Here is a 16868-nt window from a genome sequence, read left to right as displayed (position 1 = left end):
CTTTAAAAAAGATAAGACTTTACTACATACATCTATGTAATAAATACCTGAATACATACATATGTTGTAGTTATTGTTGGGCTAAATTCTTTGTAAGAAGAAAGCCCTTAAACAGGGAGTGGACATTTGAAATGTCTTATGAATCATTTACATAAAATACACCCCTACCCAGTTTGGTCAGTGTTGGCTATTAATGACAAAAAAAGCAAAGTACAGAGTGAAAAACGCGTGTCAAACCATGAAAAAGGGAAACCTATTTAACATTTTACAATAAAATTGCATATTTAATTAAAGTAACGTATTTTTTATTTTCTTTTCAAACAGTTGCTTTATAATCTTTAGAATTGTTGTAAACAAAAAAATGTAAACATTTCCTCCAAACATCACGTTTTTGCTGTTAACAATTTCTTTTTAAAAATCTTTGATCATTTCTTAAAACAATTACTTTAGTTTTTTTTGTTGTAAGATTATCTGGAGCCTATTTTCCCATTAGCATCCCTGCCCCAAATTAATTTTTTTAAGCTTCTTTATTGGGAATTTGTTATATCAATTGTGTTCTTTTTTCTCTTTATAGTTTTATTGGGTGGCTTATTAATTTGAATATGTTTATTATCTTGATGTTACTCTTGTGTTAAGACGTGATCTTTGTGCTACCTGAAGATTGTTTTCTTTTGTTATATGTTTTTTGTAAAATTATTATATTTCTTCTGGTTGAATTTTAAGTGGAGCCTATCATTATATGTAATCATTTCTATACTTTTCTTTGATTTAATAAATAATAAAAGCCTTGGTTTTCAATTTTACCTGTGAAATCTTACAAATTATAAAAAAGGAATATTTAGATGCGTAGTTTTCTATGTAAAAGATGTCAACACTAGGTAAAATCTTTGTTATTTTATACATACAACTAGCAATATATCTATAGCTCCCACAACATTTGTAAAACCAACGAAGATCTTGATGAGTTTTTTCTCGAGTAAAAGAAAGAGTAAAGCTGAATATTAGAATATTATGTTCAATGAAGTTTATCAATTCAAAATTTAATGAATTGTGATTTTTAACTTTATTTTAAGTGCTTAACAGAGAAGAGAACTGATTTTTCTTTAAAAGGGATAACTGAAATGCATTTAGCCTGTAATCAGTTGTTGGCAAAAAGCTCTCATCTTTGCGGGCAAAAGCTAACACAAGACTAAATGAGCTCTCACTAATTGTTACTTTCTAACGAAACATTCTTCCAAATAGTTATAGGAAGAGAGTGTATAGACTGCTATGCTATGCAGATAACTGAAATGTATTTAGTTTGTAATCATTTCTCGTCAAAGAGCTCCCTTCTTTGCTAGCGAAAGCTCACACAAGATCAAATGAGATTTCTCACAGAGAGTGTATAGAGTGCTATGTCTTCTGTCAGAAATCAGTTAGCGGCAAAAAGTGATCTTGTGTGAGATCAAATAAGCTCTATTTGTTATTCACTATTGAAACATTCTATTACTTACAAACTGGCAGAGAGTATTCGGTAATTGTTTTCAGCAAAGAGCTTTCATCTTTGCAGGCGAAAGCTCACACATGCTCTCACTATTTGTTAATCTTTATCGAAACATTCTTCCAATTGGGCAGAGAGTGTATAGACTGCCATGCATTCAGTCTGAAATCACTTTTCTTATTTGCAGGCGAAAGTTTACACAAGTTTAAATAAGCTCTCACTATTTGTTACTTCGACCATACCTATTCAAAGCAAAACTGTTAACAAAAGAGCTTTTTGCCAATATTATATTCAAATTAATAGTAAGCAATTCGAGAGCTCTGATATTTCTATATCTTGATATATAGTTATAGTTGATCAACTACAAGAAGAACTAAGAACACATTTAAAGAGAAATTGAATAGATTTTAGATACTCGAATGGAAAATGAATTTATTTCTAATTAAACTACGATCAGTGTTCAAAATTTTGATCCTGAAATGATCACCATCTGAGTTCAATAATTAAGATTAAGATCAGAATATGTATTTGTTCAATAAATTGATAAATTGGTTGCGTTTTTTAATTGATTTCTGTTTAATGATCAGTGTTAAAAATTTCGATCTTCAAGATGATGATCATCTGAGTTGAATAATTAAGACTGAGTCCAGTCTAAGACTTACATTATTAAATAGATTTTGTTGTCTTTGATAATTTTAATCCGATCTTACTTATAACAAAGATTGTGGTTCTCATCTGAACATGGTAACTGAGACACAAAACATGATCTCTCATGTAAAGGTGAAGGGAAATTTTATTTGATTAATAGATATTCTTTAAATTGAAGAGATAAACGAGGATTCTGAGATCTTTAAAAGAATTCATAGACTTTTCTATTAAGTTTGATTATAATTTAAAAAACTCTTAAAACGATCAGGGCTTGTTTAGAATAATCTTTGCTGAGTTAGTGAACATAGAGTATTGCTTTTTTTTTGTTTTTTTGAAATAATGTAAAGGTATCCAGCATAATTTGGTTGATATCTTTATGAATACGAACATGTTTTATTTATGATTTTTATTAAAACGCATTAGATCATCTGTAATATAAAGTCTATTGTGTTTTTTGTTCCTGAGAAATAAACAATAGTAAACTATTGTCTATTTTTGGCAGCCTTAATGTAATAAAATGGGGACAATTTGTTTAGAATCCTTTGTTTTCAAATTGAAACACAATCCCGCATAATCGAACTTCTTCCATAATCCTTTTAAATTTGTAAAATAACTAATTAAATTTGATCATTGAAAAACACTTAATAAAACCCGCACGTTTTGATAGAAAAACCTTATCGAACAATATCCTTCCTGTAGAGGAATTTTCTATAAAAAAATAAGTGTAAATGAAACCATAGAACGAACGATGATCAACAAACATCTTGACAATTACAGGCACGTTTAGTGACAAGCAACAAACAAACAGATCCTTTAAATAAGAACAACCAAGTACATACTTCACAAAAACAAAAGAAAACCACTTGAACTAAAAACAAAAACTCCTTTTTTAAGTAAAATTAAATGTTTACACAACAAATCCTTAGCAGGAACTGAAAATAAAAAGTGATACAATAAAATGCAACAATTTTTTTTTTCATTTTAGGAAAAAAAGATCACGTTTTCACTCAACAGAAAAGAAAACTATCTTTCCGGTTAAATAAAACCCCTTTTTCCTTGCATTTCTTTGAAGAGCAAAATAAATAAATTTGTTTAAAATGTTAAATCCCTTTGTAAGGGAAATAATGATCGCTTGTTTTAGCTACTGTGTACATTTTAACTTAAATCAACAAAAGCAATTGTTGAGAAAATAAGCCATAAAATTTTTGTTGTTTTTTACACAATTTAAAAAAGTCCTTTTTTGTGTGTTAAAAAAATTCATTTAGTTTTTCCAGTAAAAAATAAAAGGAAGAAAACTAAATAAAATTATACATGAAACCCTTCAATCGAAAAAGAAAACCCTTGAATGATAAAAAGTGACGAGTAATAAAAAATTCTGAGGGTGTGTCTCATAAACATAATATGACGAACTAAAAAATGTCCACAATTCAAACTCACAACTTCACTTAGACGCTGGTGGTGGCATTTCTATTTTCTTTTTTACCTATTTTAGCACTCATATCGTTCAGTTGCATCTCTTCCTTTTATCAGGAGTAATAAAAAAAATGTTTGACGAACTAAAAAATTTTTGATCTTTTACTATGCGGTTGCTGAAATTTCAAATTCTGATCGTGCTATTGATAATCTACAAAAGAAAAGAAAATCATTGATGTTGCGCAGATCACGATCTTCTTTCACTTTATTCAATTTAGCTACATATGTACGTTAGAGTTGCTGCTGTTGACGAGTGAGTGAGTGAGTGAGTGAATGATGCTGGTTTTCATCAAGCAAAAATTTGTATAACTTTATGACCCTTAAACAGTTTCTGTTTCGTTTTTTTTTAATATTTTTTGTAAAAAAATAAGGGTATAATTTTTACTTTGCCAACTTTTGTTCAAAATTTTATTGAGCATAATTTTATGTTTTTTTTTATGTAATTTAAGACTTTTTTCTTTACAAATTCTCCTAAATAGTTTGTTTATTTTTGACCCTTAGTTGTGTGTTTTTTTCTTAAGATTTTGGGGTTTTTTGTTCAAAAAAAAAAAAATTTAATTGCTTTTTTTTTACACAATATGTGTAGTAAATAATTTCATGGACGTTTTTTCAAGGCAATTTATAATTTTTATGTTTTTGCACAATTATTTTTATTTTTTGTAAGAGAGACTATCCTTTTTAAAGAAACCTTTGTTTAAGTTCAAGAGGTTTTTGTAATTTTATCTTAAATTTTACAATAATTATCATAAATTATAATCATAAATATCAAACTTTAAGTTATTGTTGTAATATTTATGATTTTTGTGTTAAAAAAAATCTTAAGAAATTATGAGTTTAGAACAATAGAGGCATGAAATCTTTAAAGTTCTTTGACATTAATAAAAGAAAATTATCAAAATATTGTCCGAGATATCGAAATGTATATTCTACAACAAGTTCACTTTGACTTTTCTGTTTAGAATAAAGAATATAAGATTGGAGAGAACAGAGCCTGGACTATAGTCTAGTTTAGAATGTAGAATATTGATTATAATATAGTCTAGTCTATACTTTGGACTATAACCCAGTATATAGTCTAAACAATTGTCTAGTATATAGATAGATAGATAGATAGATATATAGATAGATAGATAGATAGATAGATAGATAGATAGATAGATAGATAGATGGAATGATAGATAGATAGATAAATAGATAGAAAGATAGATATATAGATAGATAGATAGATAGATAGATAGATAGATAGATAGATAGATAGATAGATAGATAGATAGATATATAGATAGATAGATAGATAGATAGATAGATAGATAGATAGATAAATAGATATATAGATAGATAGATAGATAGATAGATAGATAGATAGATAGATAGATAGGTAGATAGATAGATAGATAGATAGATAGATAGATAGATAGATAGATATATAGATGGATAGATAGATAGATAGATAGATAGATAGATAGATAGATAGATAGATATATAGATAGATAGATGGATAGATAGATAGATAGATAGATAGATAGATAGATGGATAGATATATAGATATATAGATAGATCGATAAATAGATAGATAGATAGATAGATAGATAGAAAGATAGATAGATAGGTATATTGTTTCTTTGTTGTTGTAAATATTTTAAAAGTACTACGTAATATTTTTTTTTTTACAAATAGTACTATAAACTTTAAATAGAACACATAAATTTTTCCTTAACAAAGAACTTATTCATTACATCTCTTTTAAAAACATACCCATCCATTGTTTTCTTTGTTTACAATACAAGATCATTTCAGTTAAATTATTTGTGTCATTATTTATTTGTTGTTATATTTTTTTTTCTTCAAATGCAATTTGTTTAAAACTTTAAAACGCCCTTTACTTTACAAACATGATCTATAGAAAAGCTATGCATGCACAATGTATGTCTACAAAACCACATAAATTTGTATTCAAAACATTTCATTCATTTATTTAATTTTATTTAATTTTGTTGTTATACATTGTTTACGTTTTATTAACTCTCTTAACTAGTTTACTTAAATATTTATGTTTGAGGTTAAATTGTTATTTTGAAATTGTCATTGAGAAACAAACGAAAAAAAAAGCTTTTCAATTAATGTTATTGAATGGTTGTGTGGTTCAGATATTGATAGAAGAGGGGATTTTAATTAATAAGAAATTAATTAGACATTAATTTAATGTTACAAATTAAATTAATTGGCTATTAAAGATCAATTTGTGGGTGGCAGCTATTTCTGTCACAGTTTTGACAAAACATTTTTGAAAAGAGATGGTTAAACGAGGGTCTGTCTAAGAACAAATTAAAAACACTCTATCTATCTATCTATCTATCTATCTATCTATCTATCTATCTATCTATCTATCTATCTATCTATCTATCTATCTATCTATCTATCTGTTTATCTATCTATCTGTTTATCTATCTATCTATCTATCTATCTATCTATCTATCTATCTATCTATCTATCTATCTATCTATCTATCTATCTATCTATCTATCTATCTATCTATCTATCTATCTATCTATCTATCTATCTATCTATCTATCTATCTATCTATCAATCTATCAATCTATCAATCTATCAATCTATCAATCTATCAATCTATCTATCTATCTATCTATCTATCTATCTATCTATCTATCTATCTATCTATCTATCTATCTATCTATCTATCTATCTATCTATCTATCTATCTATCTATCTATCTATCTATCTATCTATCTATCTATCTATCTATCTATCTATCTATCTATCTATCTATCTATCATCTATCTATCTTTCTATCTATCTATCTATCTATCTATCTATCTATCTATCTATCTATCTATCTATCTATCTATCTATCTATCTATCTATCTATCTATCTATCTATCTATCTATCTATCTATCTATCTATCTATCTATCTATATCTATCTATCTATCTATCTATATATCTATCTATCTATCTATCTATCTATCTATCTATCTATCTATCTATCTATCTATCTATCTATCTATCTATCTATCTATCTATCTATCTATCTATCTATCTATCTATCTATCTATCTATCTATCTATCTATCTATCTATCTATCTATCTATCTATCTATCTATCTATCTATCTATCTATCTATCTATCTATCTATCTATCTATCTATCTATCTATCTATCTATCTATCTATGTACATATCTATCTATATATCAATCTATCTTTTCTATAATTGCTACATATTTCATAGCTCAAGAAGCTAAGATAAGCAACTTTGTTGTGGAGAAGTACACTCCAACCACGGCTTCCAACTTTTCTTCTATCAAAGTTCCTAAAACAGGAAATTTCAATGAATGTTTACATTAGACCGATGACAATGTAACGCAAGTTGTCTTCAAAGTTTACGGTTCAACTTTGGAAACAACTCTTTTATACATACCTACATAGTTTTGGAGAGGAGCTGCAATTGAGACACTGGATGTTTCCAAAGTATTCCGCAGTTTTTGTGATCACTTTCATTTCAGCTGCTTGTCTAAGCAAATCGAATTAAGAGACAAATGGAACACTGTTCAAATTAAACATTAGGAAGACCTAAGATTTCTCATAGAACAGGAATTATGTTGAAGAATGTTTCTAGTTTCTTAATTTATGTAAATTTTTCTAAAAGATAACAAATTTTCTTTAATTTATCTCTAAATGCTGACCTTTCCCAAAAAAAATAGTCATTTACTAATAAACATAAATATGTAGGGTAAATGTACCAATAGTCGGCAGTTTAACTTTTTTCTCTTTTTCAAACTATCCCCCTAAAGAGTCGGTAAATGTTATTACGATGATTTTTAGTTATTTCAATTATGTGTTTAGTTAAGTTTTAGATCTATTTACCTTTTTTGAAAAACAAATAACTAGTTTTTAGTAATTTGTAAATTTTGTTAAAAACTCCACATTTTCCAATAGTCGGCACCAGTGTTCCTAAGTTCGACAAAAAATGTCCCTATAGTCGGCAGTAGATTTTTTATTTGAAAAAAGCATATTTATTTATAGAAAAAAGTGATATATACACAATTTTCCAAAGAAAATATTTAATTAAATTTTTTCTATAGAAATAACTGTAATAATATCGTTTTTTCTGTAGAAAAATATGTTATGAACATAATTATAATTGTAATAAGTATACATAATAACATTTTTTTCTATAGAAAAAGAGTTATACATGCAATTTTCTGTACAATATTATATTTTTTGTTAGAGAAAAAAGTATTTTTTTATAGGGAAAAGTGTTATAAATTAAATATGCAATTTCCTATAGGAAAAAATTTAACATAAGATTCATAGAGGATATTATAATAAGAACACTTTTCTATAGAAAAATTGTCATACTAGGAATTTTCTATAGAAAAAAATGTTATACTCATAATTTTTTTGTAAAAACACAGTTAAGAAGCAATTTTGTTAGAAAAAATTTCAATATGCAAAATTTTTAATAGAAAAAACTGTTATACACATATTTTTTGTATAGAAAATTATATTCTGTAGTAAAAAATTGTAATCTTCTGTAGAAAAAGCTATTATAGAAGTAATTTTCATACACACAATTTTTCATAGAGAAAACTGATATACACATAATTTTTTGTATCAAAAATTGTTATACATAAAATTTTCTATAGAAAAAAATTGTATACACATAATTCTCTATAGAAACAAATGTTGTACAATCAATTTTCTATAGAGGAAATTGTAATATACATAAATTTTTATAGAGAAGTGTTATACATAAATTTTTTTTACAAAAATAACTGTTTTACATATAATTTTTGAAGAGAAAATTGTTATATAGAAATTTTTCATAGTAATATACCCAATTTTCTATAGAGAAATAATAAATTTTAGAGTGCCGACTATAGAATACGTATGATCGAACTTAATACCCAGTAGTCGGCACCCCTATGCCGACAATAAGAATTCATAAAAAATTGTGTTCCTAATGGCGGCAGCGATTAAAATTAAAAAAGAATATATTTTTAACTAACTTTTTCACTTTAAATTGAATATTTCAACTGTTTTCTTTCATTTAAATCAATTTTTGTCAAATAAATCATTTAATTTCATATAAATATTCACTTGTTTAAGGTGGCACTAAAACTAAATTTTTTTTAAGAAAACTGACAGTACTACAAATGCTGCAAAGCTGTCACTAAAAAACGTCAAATATAGAGGAAATTAGTAATCCTACTTAAATTTACTCATTTCATAAAGCAAAAAGACCATATTTTCTATGGAATATAGATCAAACCTTAATAAATTTGTACAGCTTTTCTTATTTATTTACATTTTTATGTAAAAGATGCCGACTACTGGGTGATGCCGACATTAGGTGCATTTACCCTATTTAAATAACAACTTACTTTCTGGATTTTTTTACATTTCACCACTTTTGTTAGATGTTTCTCTTCTAATTTGATGCTTTTGCAATAAGATTTTTAAAAGATTTTGTACAAAAAAAAAGATGTTTTTTCTTTCTTTACCAAAATAAAGAAAGAATCCAAGAAGAATTTCACAAAATAAAAAAAGAAGAAAAACTGTTTAGAATTGCTTAAAGCAGCAAAACAAAAATAAGAATTTTCATAATCAAAATAAACAGAAAACCTACAAAAACTAAACAAACAGTAAGAAAGTGGGAGATAAATAAGAACAAAATTGTTTCTTTTTTTTGAAAGAAAGAAAATTATTTTTACACACACAGAGAGAAAGATACATACAATAAAAAAAACTAGAATTTTTAAGATAGATCGTCCAAAACATATCAGAAAAAAGTACAGCAGGAACAAAACAAAATATAAAATTACTTAAATAAAAAGGGAAAACTAAGAAAAAAGAAAGAGATAGTGATAGAGAAAGAGATGGTGTGTAGGAAAATGTAAACATTAAAATGAGGGGGGAAAATTTACATTAACATTTAACAGTTTTTATTTTTTCTTTAGCTAAGCAGGGGTCTGTTAACATATTACATTGCCATGTTAAATTCAAATTGGTCTTTTTGTGTTATTTTTGTAGTTGTAGTTTATGAAAACAAAAACATACGTAACAACAAAATCCACCACCAACATGATATAATTGTTGTTGCCAGGCTGTACGTGAGTGTTGTATTGTTTTAGTTTTTTTTTTTTAATGTTTATTTTCTTTTCTACCTACTATTATTCTGCTATGTTTTGCTGCCTTTGTCGACAGCTCTGCTGGTCTTTATGCTCTCTAGTGTAAATTGTTGTTGTTTATTGAAATTATATGTAGTTGTGATGTATTGCATTTGCTTCGTTCGTTAGCCTAGTAGAGCTCTAGTGAGGTCATTATAATTTAGTTAAGAGAAACTACTCAGCGAGTTAACATCATCATATTTTTATATGTTAGAGAACTCCGTTTTAAAAGAAAATAACAAAACAAAAATATAAACACGCAATTTTAATATTGAGCAAAAAAACATTTAAAATATTTTGTTATTTAATATAAAATAACAAAAAAATTTATTAAAGTGTTTTTTTTATAAAACAATTGCCAAACAACAATAAAATAATTTGGAAAAAAAACAAGAGCTAAAAAAAGTTTAATAAATATACATTCAAAGAGAACACAAAAACAACTTTTGAGCATAAAAAAGCTTTTTTTGTAATAATTCACAATAGTGTGTTGATAAAAATAAAGTGTATAACATAAACAAGACAGCAGAGTTTGACAGCTCAAGAAAATTTTCAAGCTAAAAATAAACTTTTAATAAGAAAAAAAAAGAAATAAACTTTTATACAAAATTTAAGAAAAATTAACAAATTTTTAATAAAATATTGAAAAAATTCTAAAACAAGTGAAAATATAATCTCTAACCTAACCTCACTATTAAAAATCAGACAATTTTGTTTTTGTGCAAGAGGTGATTTGTTTAGTTGGAGCAACTGTACACTGTAAAGTGAGGTGGAGCAAAAAGCTTATTTTTGTCTTTTATTTTTCTACACAAAAAGTGGGGAAATTGACACAGATTTTGGCGCCAATTTTTTGACAGTTGCCCTAACTAAAAGAAAAAAGACGCAAAATAATAAGTAAAATAAAAAAAACATAAAAGTGAAAAAAATAAAAATATCAAAACAAGTGAAGGTTAAAATTAATTACAAATAAATTAAACAAAAAAAAGCAACAAAAATGTCGGCTGCCCGTGTTTTGAATCCCATGTTAAATGAATTCTGCAAAATGACTTCCAGTCCTCATGCCTTAAGGACAAATCTATCATGTGGTCGTCAATTGAATCGCATCAAAAGAGATCTCTTTGGTCCTGCAAATCCCATTGAAACCAATAAGTAAGTTTTTCCTTTTAATGTGTTTTTTTGAAAAGCAAACAAACTAATTATTTCTTTTTTCTAACGCTAACAAAGAATCTTCAATGAGGAATTGGAAAAACACCAAGAGAAGGCTGCCAAGAAATGGGGTTTTGATTTTCGCAATGGTTCTCCTTTATCGGCAAATTCCCAATATATCTGGGAACGTGTGTCAACACAAGAAAGTTGCATAGCACCCGAAATGTATACCTTAACTAGAGTTGCCCATGTTAGACCTGTGCCAACAACCCCTGCACCCAAAACTCACATGGAAATATTAATGGATGAACGAGCCGATCGTGAAAATTTCAATATTTCTCAAACTTCAGCCACCGATACAGATTCCTGCGATGATTCACAAGATGAATCAATGGTTGTTTTTAAAGTTCCCGCTGGTCCCCATCATGCTGAAGCCACTTTGGCGGTGCCACGCAAAACACAACTGCGCAAAAGACAACCTAAAATTACAGGTAAGTTGAGTTTATGAAAGTTTATTTTGGTTTTTATTTTCTTTAGACGAAAACAGAGAAAATTATTGTTTTGAAAGGGAATTGTTGAGTTTTAAAGTTTTTTTTTTAAATTTTGTAAAATTATGTTAATTAAGTTAGTTAAGAGTTGTTATAAAGTAAACGTTGTTTTTGTAGGATTTAAAGCATAATTTAAGCAAATTATTGAAAATTTAGTAAAATTATGAAATTATTTTTAGATTTTGAGGTTAGGTTGCGTTTTATATTAAAAATTTTTAAATATTTCAAAATTTTTAAAAATAGAAAACAATTATATTACAAAAAGCTTAAAGTTTAAAAAGTTTAAGGAAAAATCTTTTACTTTTCTGCAAAAATGTTGTAAATTTCTTAAAAAATATCATTTTAGTTAGATTTTTAGGTTAGGTTGAGTTTTTGTTTTACAAATTGTTTAAAAGTTCCAAATTTTTGTAAAAGAAAACGGGTTTATTACAAATTCTTAATAATCTAACAAGTTTTTGCCAAAACTCTTTTAATTTTGTATTAAAAATAATGAAAATATCTTAAAAAACTGATTGAAAGCTATATTTTCAATTAAAATTGAAATCGTTTTAGTAATAGATTCACTTTTTTTTTAATTTTGTATCTGAAATAATGCAAATATCTTAAAAAACAATTTGAAAGTTATATTTTCAATAAATATTGAAAATGTTTCAATAATAGATTATTTTTTTACATATTTTTTGTTATATTAACTAATCAAAACTATTTCCTGTTATAATATTACTGTTCAATAACATTTCCCATTTCCCAGCATAAGCAAAATGCATTCAAGCCTGAAATTTTCACCATAAAAACCAATTTCCTTTTTTAATTATAAAACACTTGTTTAAAATAGAGAAATTATTTAGGCCTAAAAGTATGAATTAAAATGTGGGAAAAAGTACGTTATTTCTTTTACATTTTCCAATAAACATGCAAACCATACCCTTAAAAAAAAAAACAACCCAAATGGCAACTTAAACTATAGTAGATCAATCAATAAATTTTCACCCCCTAAAAGTAAAGATTTTTCGTTATGGTTTTGTAGTTATATTTAACGGACAAAACATAATAAAACTTTATCAAGTTGTGGGAGAGTTAAGTTATTGTTGGAAAGCAAACACGCCTTTTTTAAAGTCCTGTTTTTTTTTTTGGAATTTTAGTTTGTGGTTTATTTTAATATAACTTCCGTTCTAGATAATTATATGTTCAAAATTACAAAAAAATCAAAACCTGATTTCATGATTTGTTAAAAAAGAACACGAAAGGGGTAGTTTGCTTTTAAGCACAAGTGTTTGATTTTATTTTGTTATTTTTTATAAAGATCACACAGCTGTGTTCATTTTTATGTTCTTGTTCATGTAATGAACCCCCATTTTAGTAATTTACCTTTAAACCTTACATGTTTTAAAGTTTTGCATGTTTGTGCTAATGGAAACATCCCTTGTTAAAACAAAAAGAAATTATTATGATCTTTAGAGAAAAATCTTCACAGCTGTTGGAAATGGATGAAAATTTTTCCTTTTCTAACAAACCCTTATCATTCTTCATGCGTCTGGGGGTAGCTGGTTTATTCGGTCAAATTCAATGATCTTTCAAATGATAACAACACACGTGCCATATAGTTTTTATGAAATTTTATTAAAATTTTTTTATGTCAACTGTTTATCAAATAGTTTTTTTTATTTAACCCGCATTTTTTGAAATTCTTAAAACAATTTTAAAATATTTTACTTTTTATTTCTCAATCCTATTGTTTGGAAATAGTTTTTTTTGTTTCTTTAAATAATAACAAATCTTTCTTAAAAAAAAGACATTTCTTTATTTAATTATTTAGATTTAAATTTGTGTTAAATTAGGTCTGGCTTTTCAATGCAAAGTATTGTAAATGTTTAATCAGCATTTCCGTTTCTTTTTAAGTAATTGTATAAAAAGGGTTTAATTAAAGATTATTTCAAAAATTAAGTAATTTTCTTGCTTTCGTAGAAATTTAAAATTTTAGTTTTTGAGTTTCAGTTTAAGAAATTTTGAAATTTTATTAAAAATTATTAGAAATTTCGTATTTTACTTTTTATATGTATCATTATTTTGCTTATATAAAGCTTAATAATGAATTAGCCACTTAGCAAAACTAATTTTTCTAAAATTTCTATTTTGAGGTTAGGTTGAGGTTAGGTTTTTGAAAAATTTTAAATTCCAAGAAAATCCTTAGAAATATGTTTTCTTTTTTAAGTTTTATTTATAAATTACAAATTTTTAAAGAAAAATAAACAATTTGCTTTCATTTTTCATAAATTTCATGAAAATTTTCTTTAAAATTTTAAATTTTTTTAAAATAATTTTTCAAAATTTTTCAAAATTTCTAAAAAATTAAAGAAATTTGTACGAATTTTTACTAAAATAGTTTAAATAACAAAATTTTATTATAAAACAAAAGAAATTTTATTTATTTAAAACAAAATTAAAGAAAATTTTAACAAATTTTTAAAAATTTTGAGGTTATGTTGAAATTTTTTTTTTAAATTATCAAATTTTTGTTTAAATTCAATAAATTTTAAAAGATTGATTGTTACTTATTATATCTAAATACTTAATTACTTATAACAACAACAACTAAAGAAGATTTCTTTAAAAATTTAAATACCAATATAAATTTTCCTTAAAATTATACTTTTTTAAGTTTTAAGACCTTAACCTTTGCTTTAAATAAGATTTAGTAAATGATTTATATGAAAAGAGTCCTGTGCCTGGCGCGTGCCATTAACAGGATCAATGAAACACCACCTTTTTGACAGAAAAAATGAGGATGCGTAAATAACTAAAATTTAGGGATGCACACATACACAGGGTTGAAATGGAAGAAATTAGAAAAAGGAAAATTCTTATTAGAACACCTAGAACAATGACCTTTTATTTCTCCCCTGCAGGATTTTCTCTGCTGTTTAAGGCTACTTTTATTTCCTTTTTTTGTTACTTTGGAAAAACACAACTAATTTTCTCTTTTTCTCTCTCTTTCTCTATTTTTAGAATACATGAAAGAACGCAAACGTTTGGCTCAAACACCCAAAAAAGTATCTCCTGCTAAGCGTATGCGTACCTCTTCTGGTTCCTCCTCATCATCATCTGCATCACATTTTAATCATGCTGTTAATGCCAACAGCATAGCAGCGCATTTTTCTGTAAGAACACAGCGTCATAATTAAAAAAAAAAAAAACAAAGAAATGTTATTTAGCATTTCTTTTATAATTAATTTTACTAAATAACTTTTGTATTTAACATAATAACTAAATTATAACTTTTAAATTTAAACAAAACAAAAAACATTTAAAAAAAATAAAGAAAAAAGTTTTAATTTTTTCTTTATTTTTTTAAAAAAATAATTAATTATAAATGAATGCCATAAACTAAGTTATTAGTTATTAAAAATCTTTATATTATAAGTTTAGTTTTATATAAGTTTCTTCCTTAACTCACTTTTCACCTCCTCACCTTCTCTCTAAAGGCTTATGAACAAAAAACAAGTCCTTCATTTTACTTTTAAACAATTTACCAAAAAAAATTTCTTAAATTTTACAAAAAAACATATTACTTTAAGTATGAATTAACAACAAATATGTTTTTTAATACAACACCAAACACCTCCCTCTACATTTTACCTATTTAAAGCTTTTTGAAAGGTTTCTTTTGTTTTGCCAAAATAAGAAATGTTTCATTAACCTTTAAATATTTTTTAAAAAAAATATTTAAAAAATGTAAACTAAAAGGTTTAATTCTTTAAAAAAACTGCTTTTAATTAAACAAACAAACTTGTTTCTTTAAACAAAAATTTCTTAATTTTACCATTTTTTTCTAAAACAATAGAAAAAAAGCTAATTTTAAGGAATTAAAAAAAAGAAAAGTTTAAATTATTTAAAAGATTTAAAAGAATTTTTCCTTTTTTTTTAATTTTAAACTTTAAATTGAAGTACAAAATTTTGTCAATCAAACACATTTCCTTATGCTTAAAACTAACAACAACCAGTGTTTATTTTTCCTTAAACTTTTTCTTGCAAACAAAAAACATTTTCAAGAACTTCTTTTTCAAAAAAAACCTTGTTTTAAAAGAGAATTTCTTTATTTTGTTTTTTAAAAATTTCCAAAATTTCCCTTAAATTTAAAATTTCTAGTTTCTTAACAAAATTTTAAATTTGATTGGAAATTGTTTTTTTTTTAAAGAAATCTCTGCTTTAAAGTCTGCTTTCTTATACAAACCAGATTTTAAACTTTAGATTTCTTTTCCTTACATTCTTTGTAAATTGTCTCTTTTTTCCCCTCTCTCTTTCTCTTTTAAGCCTCCCCCCACTTAATTTAGGCAGAGCCTTTATTATTTAAACAAAAAACTTACCTTAAACTTTTGTATTTTATATACAAAAACTTATTTATATATAAAAATAAACAAAACTTGTAATTTTCTTTATATTTCTTAAAATATATATTTAAAACTCTCTAATATATATATTTTTTTAAAATTGTATACATTTTAGTTTGTAGTTTTATTAAATAAAATAAGTTCATTTTGCATTTTGTCATTTCAATTCATAAAATCAAACAACATTTGCATCTCTTAAACAAAAATACATACAAACAAACTTACATAACTAAATCCAAAAACTAATTAACCATTTCCTTCAATCATTTATTTTATAGTTGTTTTCTTCTTCTAAATATTATAGAAAACACAAAACAATTCTTTAAAAAAATACATTTTCCAAAAAATCATACAACAACACAAAATTGAAAATATAATAAAAATAAAAATATCTTAAAACAAAAATAAAACTTTATAAGAAATCCTAAAAATAAAAAAAGTGTTTTCATTTTCCAAAAAATCATACAACACAAAATTGAAAATATAATAAAAATAAATAAACATTTATTAAAGGTTTACAGAACAAATTCTGTACGAAAATTTGGTTTATTAATCTTTAATAAAAGATGAAGTATAAGAACCTAAATATCTATTTATAGCAGATCGAGTTGCTTTACATAAATTTTTATTTTCAAAGATTTACATATTACGATATTTGATCAGATATATAATCTCTCTTTGAATCTTTCCTATGTGCAGATCTATGGTCTAGACTATAGACATATCTATAGTCTAGACTATAGATCTGTATACGGATCTCTTGTCTGGACTAAAGATCAGTTAATTGTAGACTATAGACAGATCTATAGTCTAGACTATAGATATATCTATATCCAAAAACTAAATCTGGCAGAACTAAATAGGCAGATGTATAATCCACACTATACGCAGGTATTTAGTAGAGACTGGGCAGATTTATAATCCAGATAACATACAGATCTATAGTCCAGACTGTAGACAGAAATATAGTCCAGACTAAAGACACATCTACAGTCCA

The 16868-nt window shown here is 25.5% G+C and overlaps 1 protein-coding gene across 1 annotated transcript; it reads left to right on the top strand.

Annotated features, from left to right (window-relative positions):
• The first annotated feature begins 10170 nt into the window (after window positions 1-10170).
• LOC111684552 (cyclin-dependent kinase inhibitor 1B) lies at window positions 10171-15246 on the top strand. Its single transcript, XM_023446743.2, has 3 exons — window positions 10171-10938; window positions 11014-11426; window positions 14490-15246. Exons 1-3 carry the CDS (start codon window positions 10784-10786, stop codon window positions 14663-14665), a joined length of 744 nt encoding a protein of 247 aa, XP_023302511.2. The 5' UTR covers window positions 10171-10783; the 3' UTR covers window positions 14666-15246.
• The last annotated feature ends 1622 nt before the right edge of the window (window positions 15247-16868 follow it).

Source organism: Lucilia cuprina, chromosome 6, assembly GCF_022045245.1.
Source record: "Lucilia cuprina isolate Lc7/37 chromosome 6, ASM2204524v1, whole genome shotgun sequence".
NCBI lineage: Eukaryota > Metazoa > Arthropoda > Insecta > Diptera > Calliphoridae > Lucilia > Lucilia cuprina.
The sequence above is the reverse complement of the archived record's forward strand: the minus strand, read 5'-3'. Positions and strand labels throughout refer to the sequence as shown.

What these genes read in the sequence shown, in the direction of transcription:
- LOC111684552 (XM_023446743.2), top strand. Translation starts at nt 10,784, where the DNA reads ATGTCGGCTGCCCGTGTTTTGAATCCCATGTTAAATGAATTCTGCAAA. An exon ending in AATCCCATTGAAACCAATAA is followed by an intron (nt 10,939 to 11,013) that starts GTAAGTTTTTCC and finishes ACGCTAACAAAG; the next exon opens with AATCTTCAATGAGGAATTGG. An exon ending in AAGACAACCTAAAATTACAG is followed by an intron (nt 11,427 to 14,489) that starts GTAAGTTGAGTT and finishes CTCTATTTTTAG; the next exon opens with AATACATGAAAGAACGCAAA.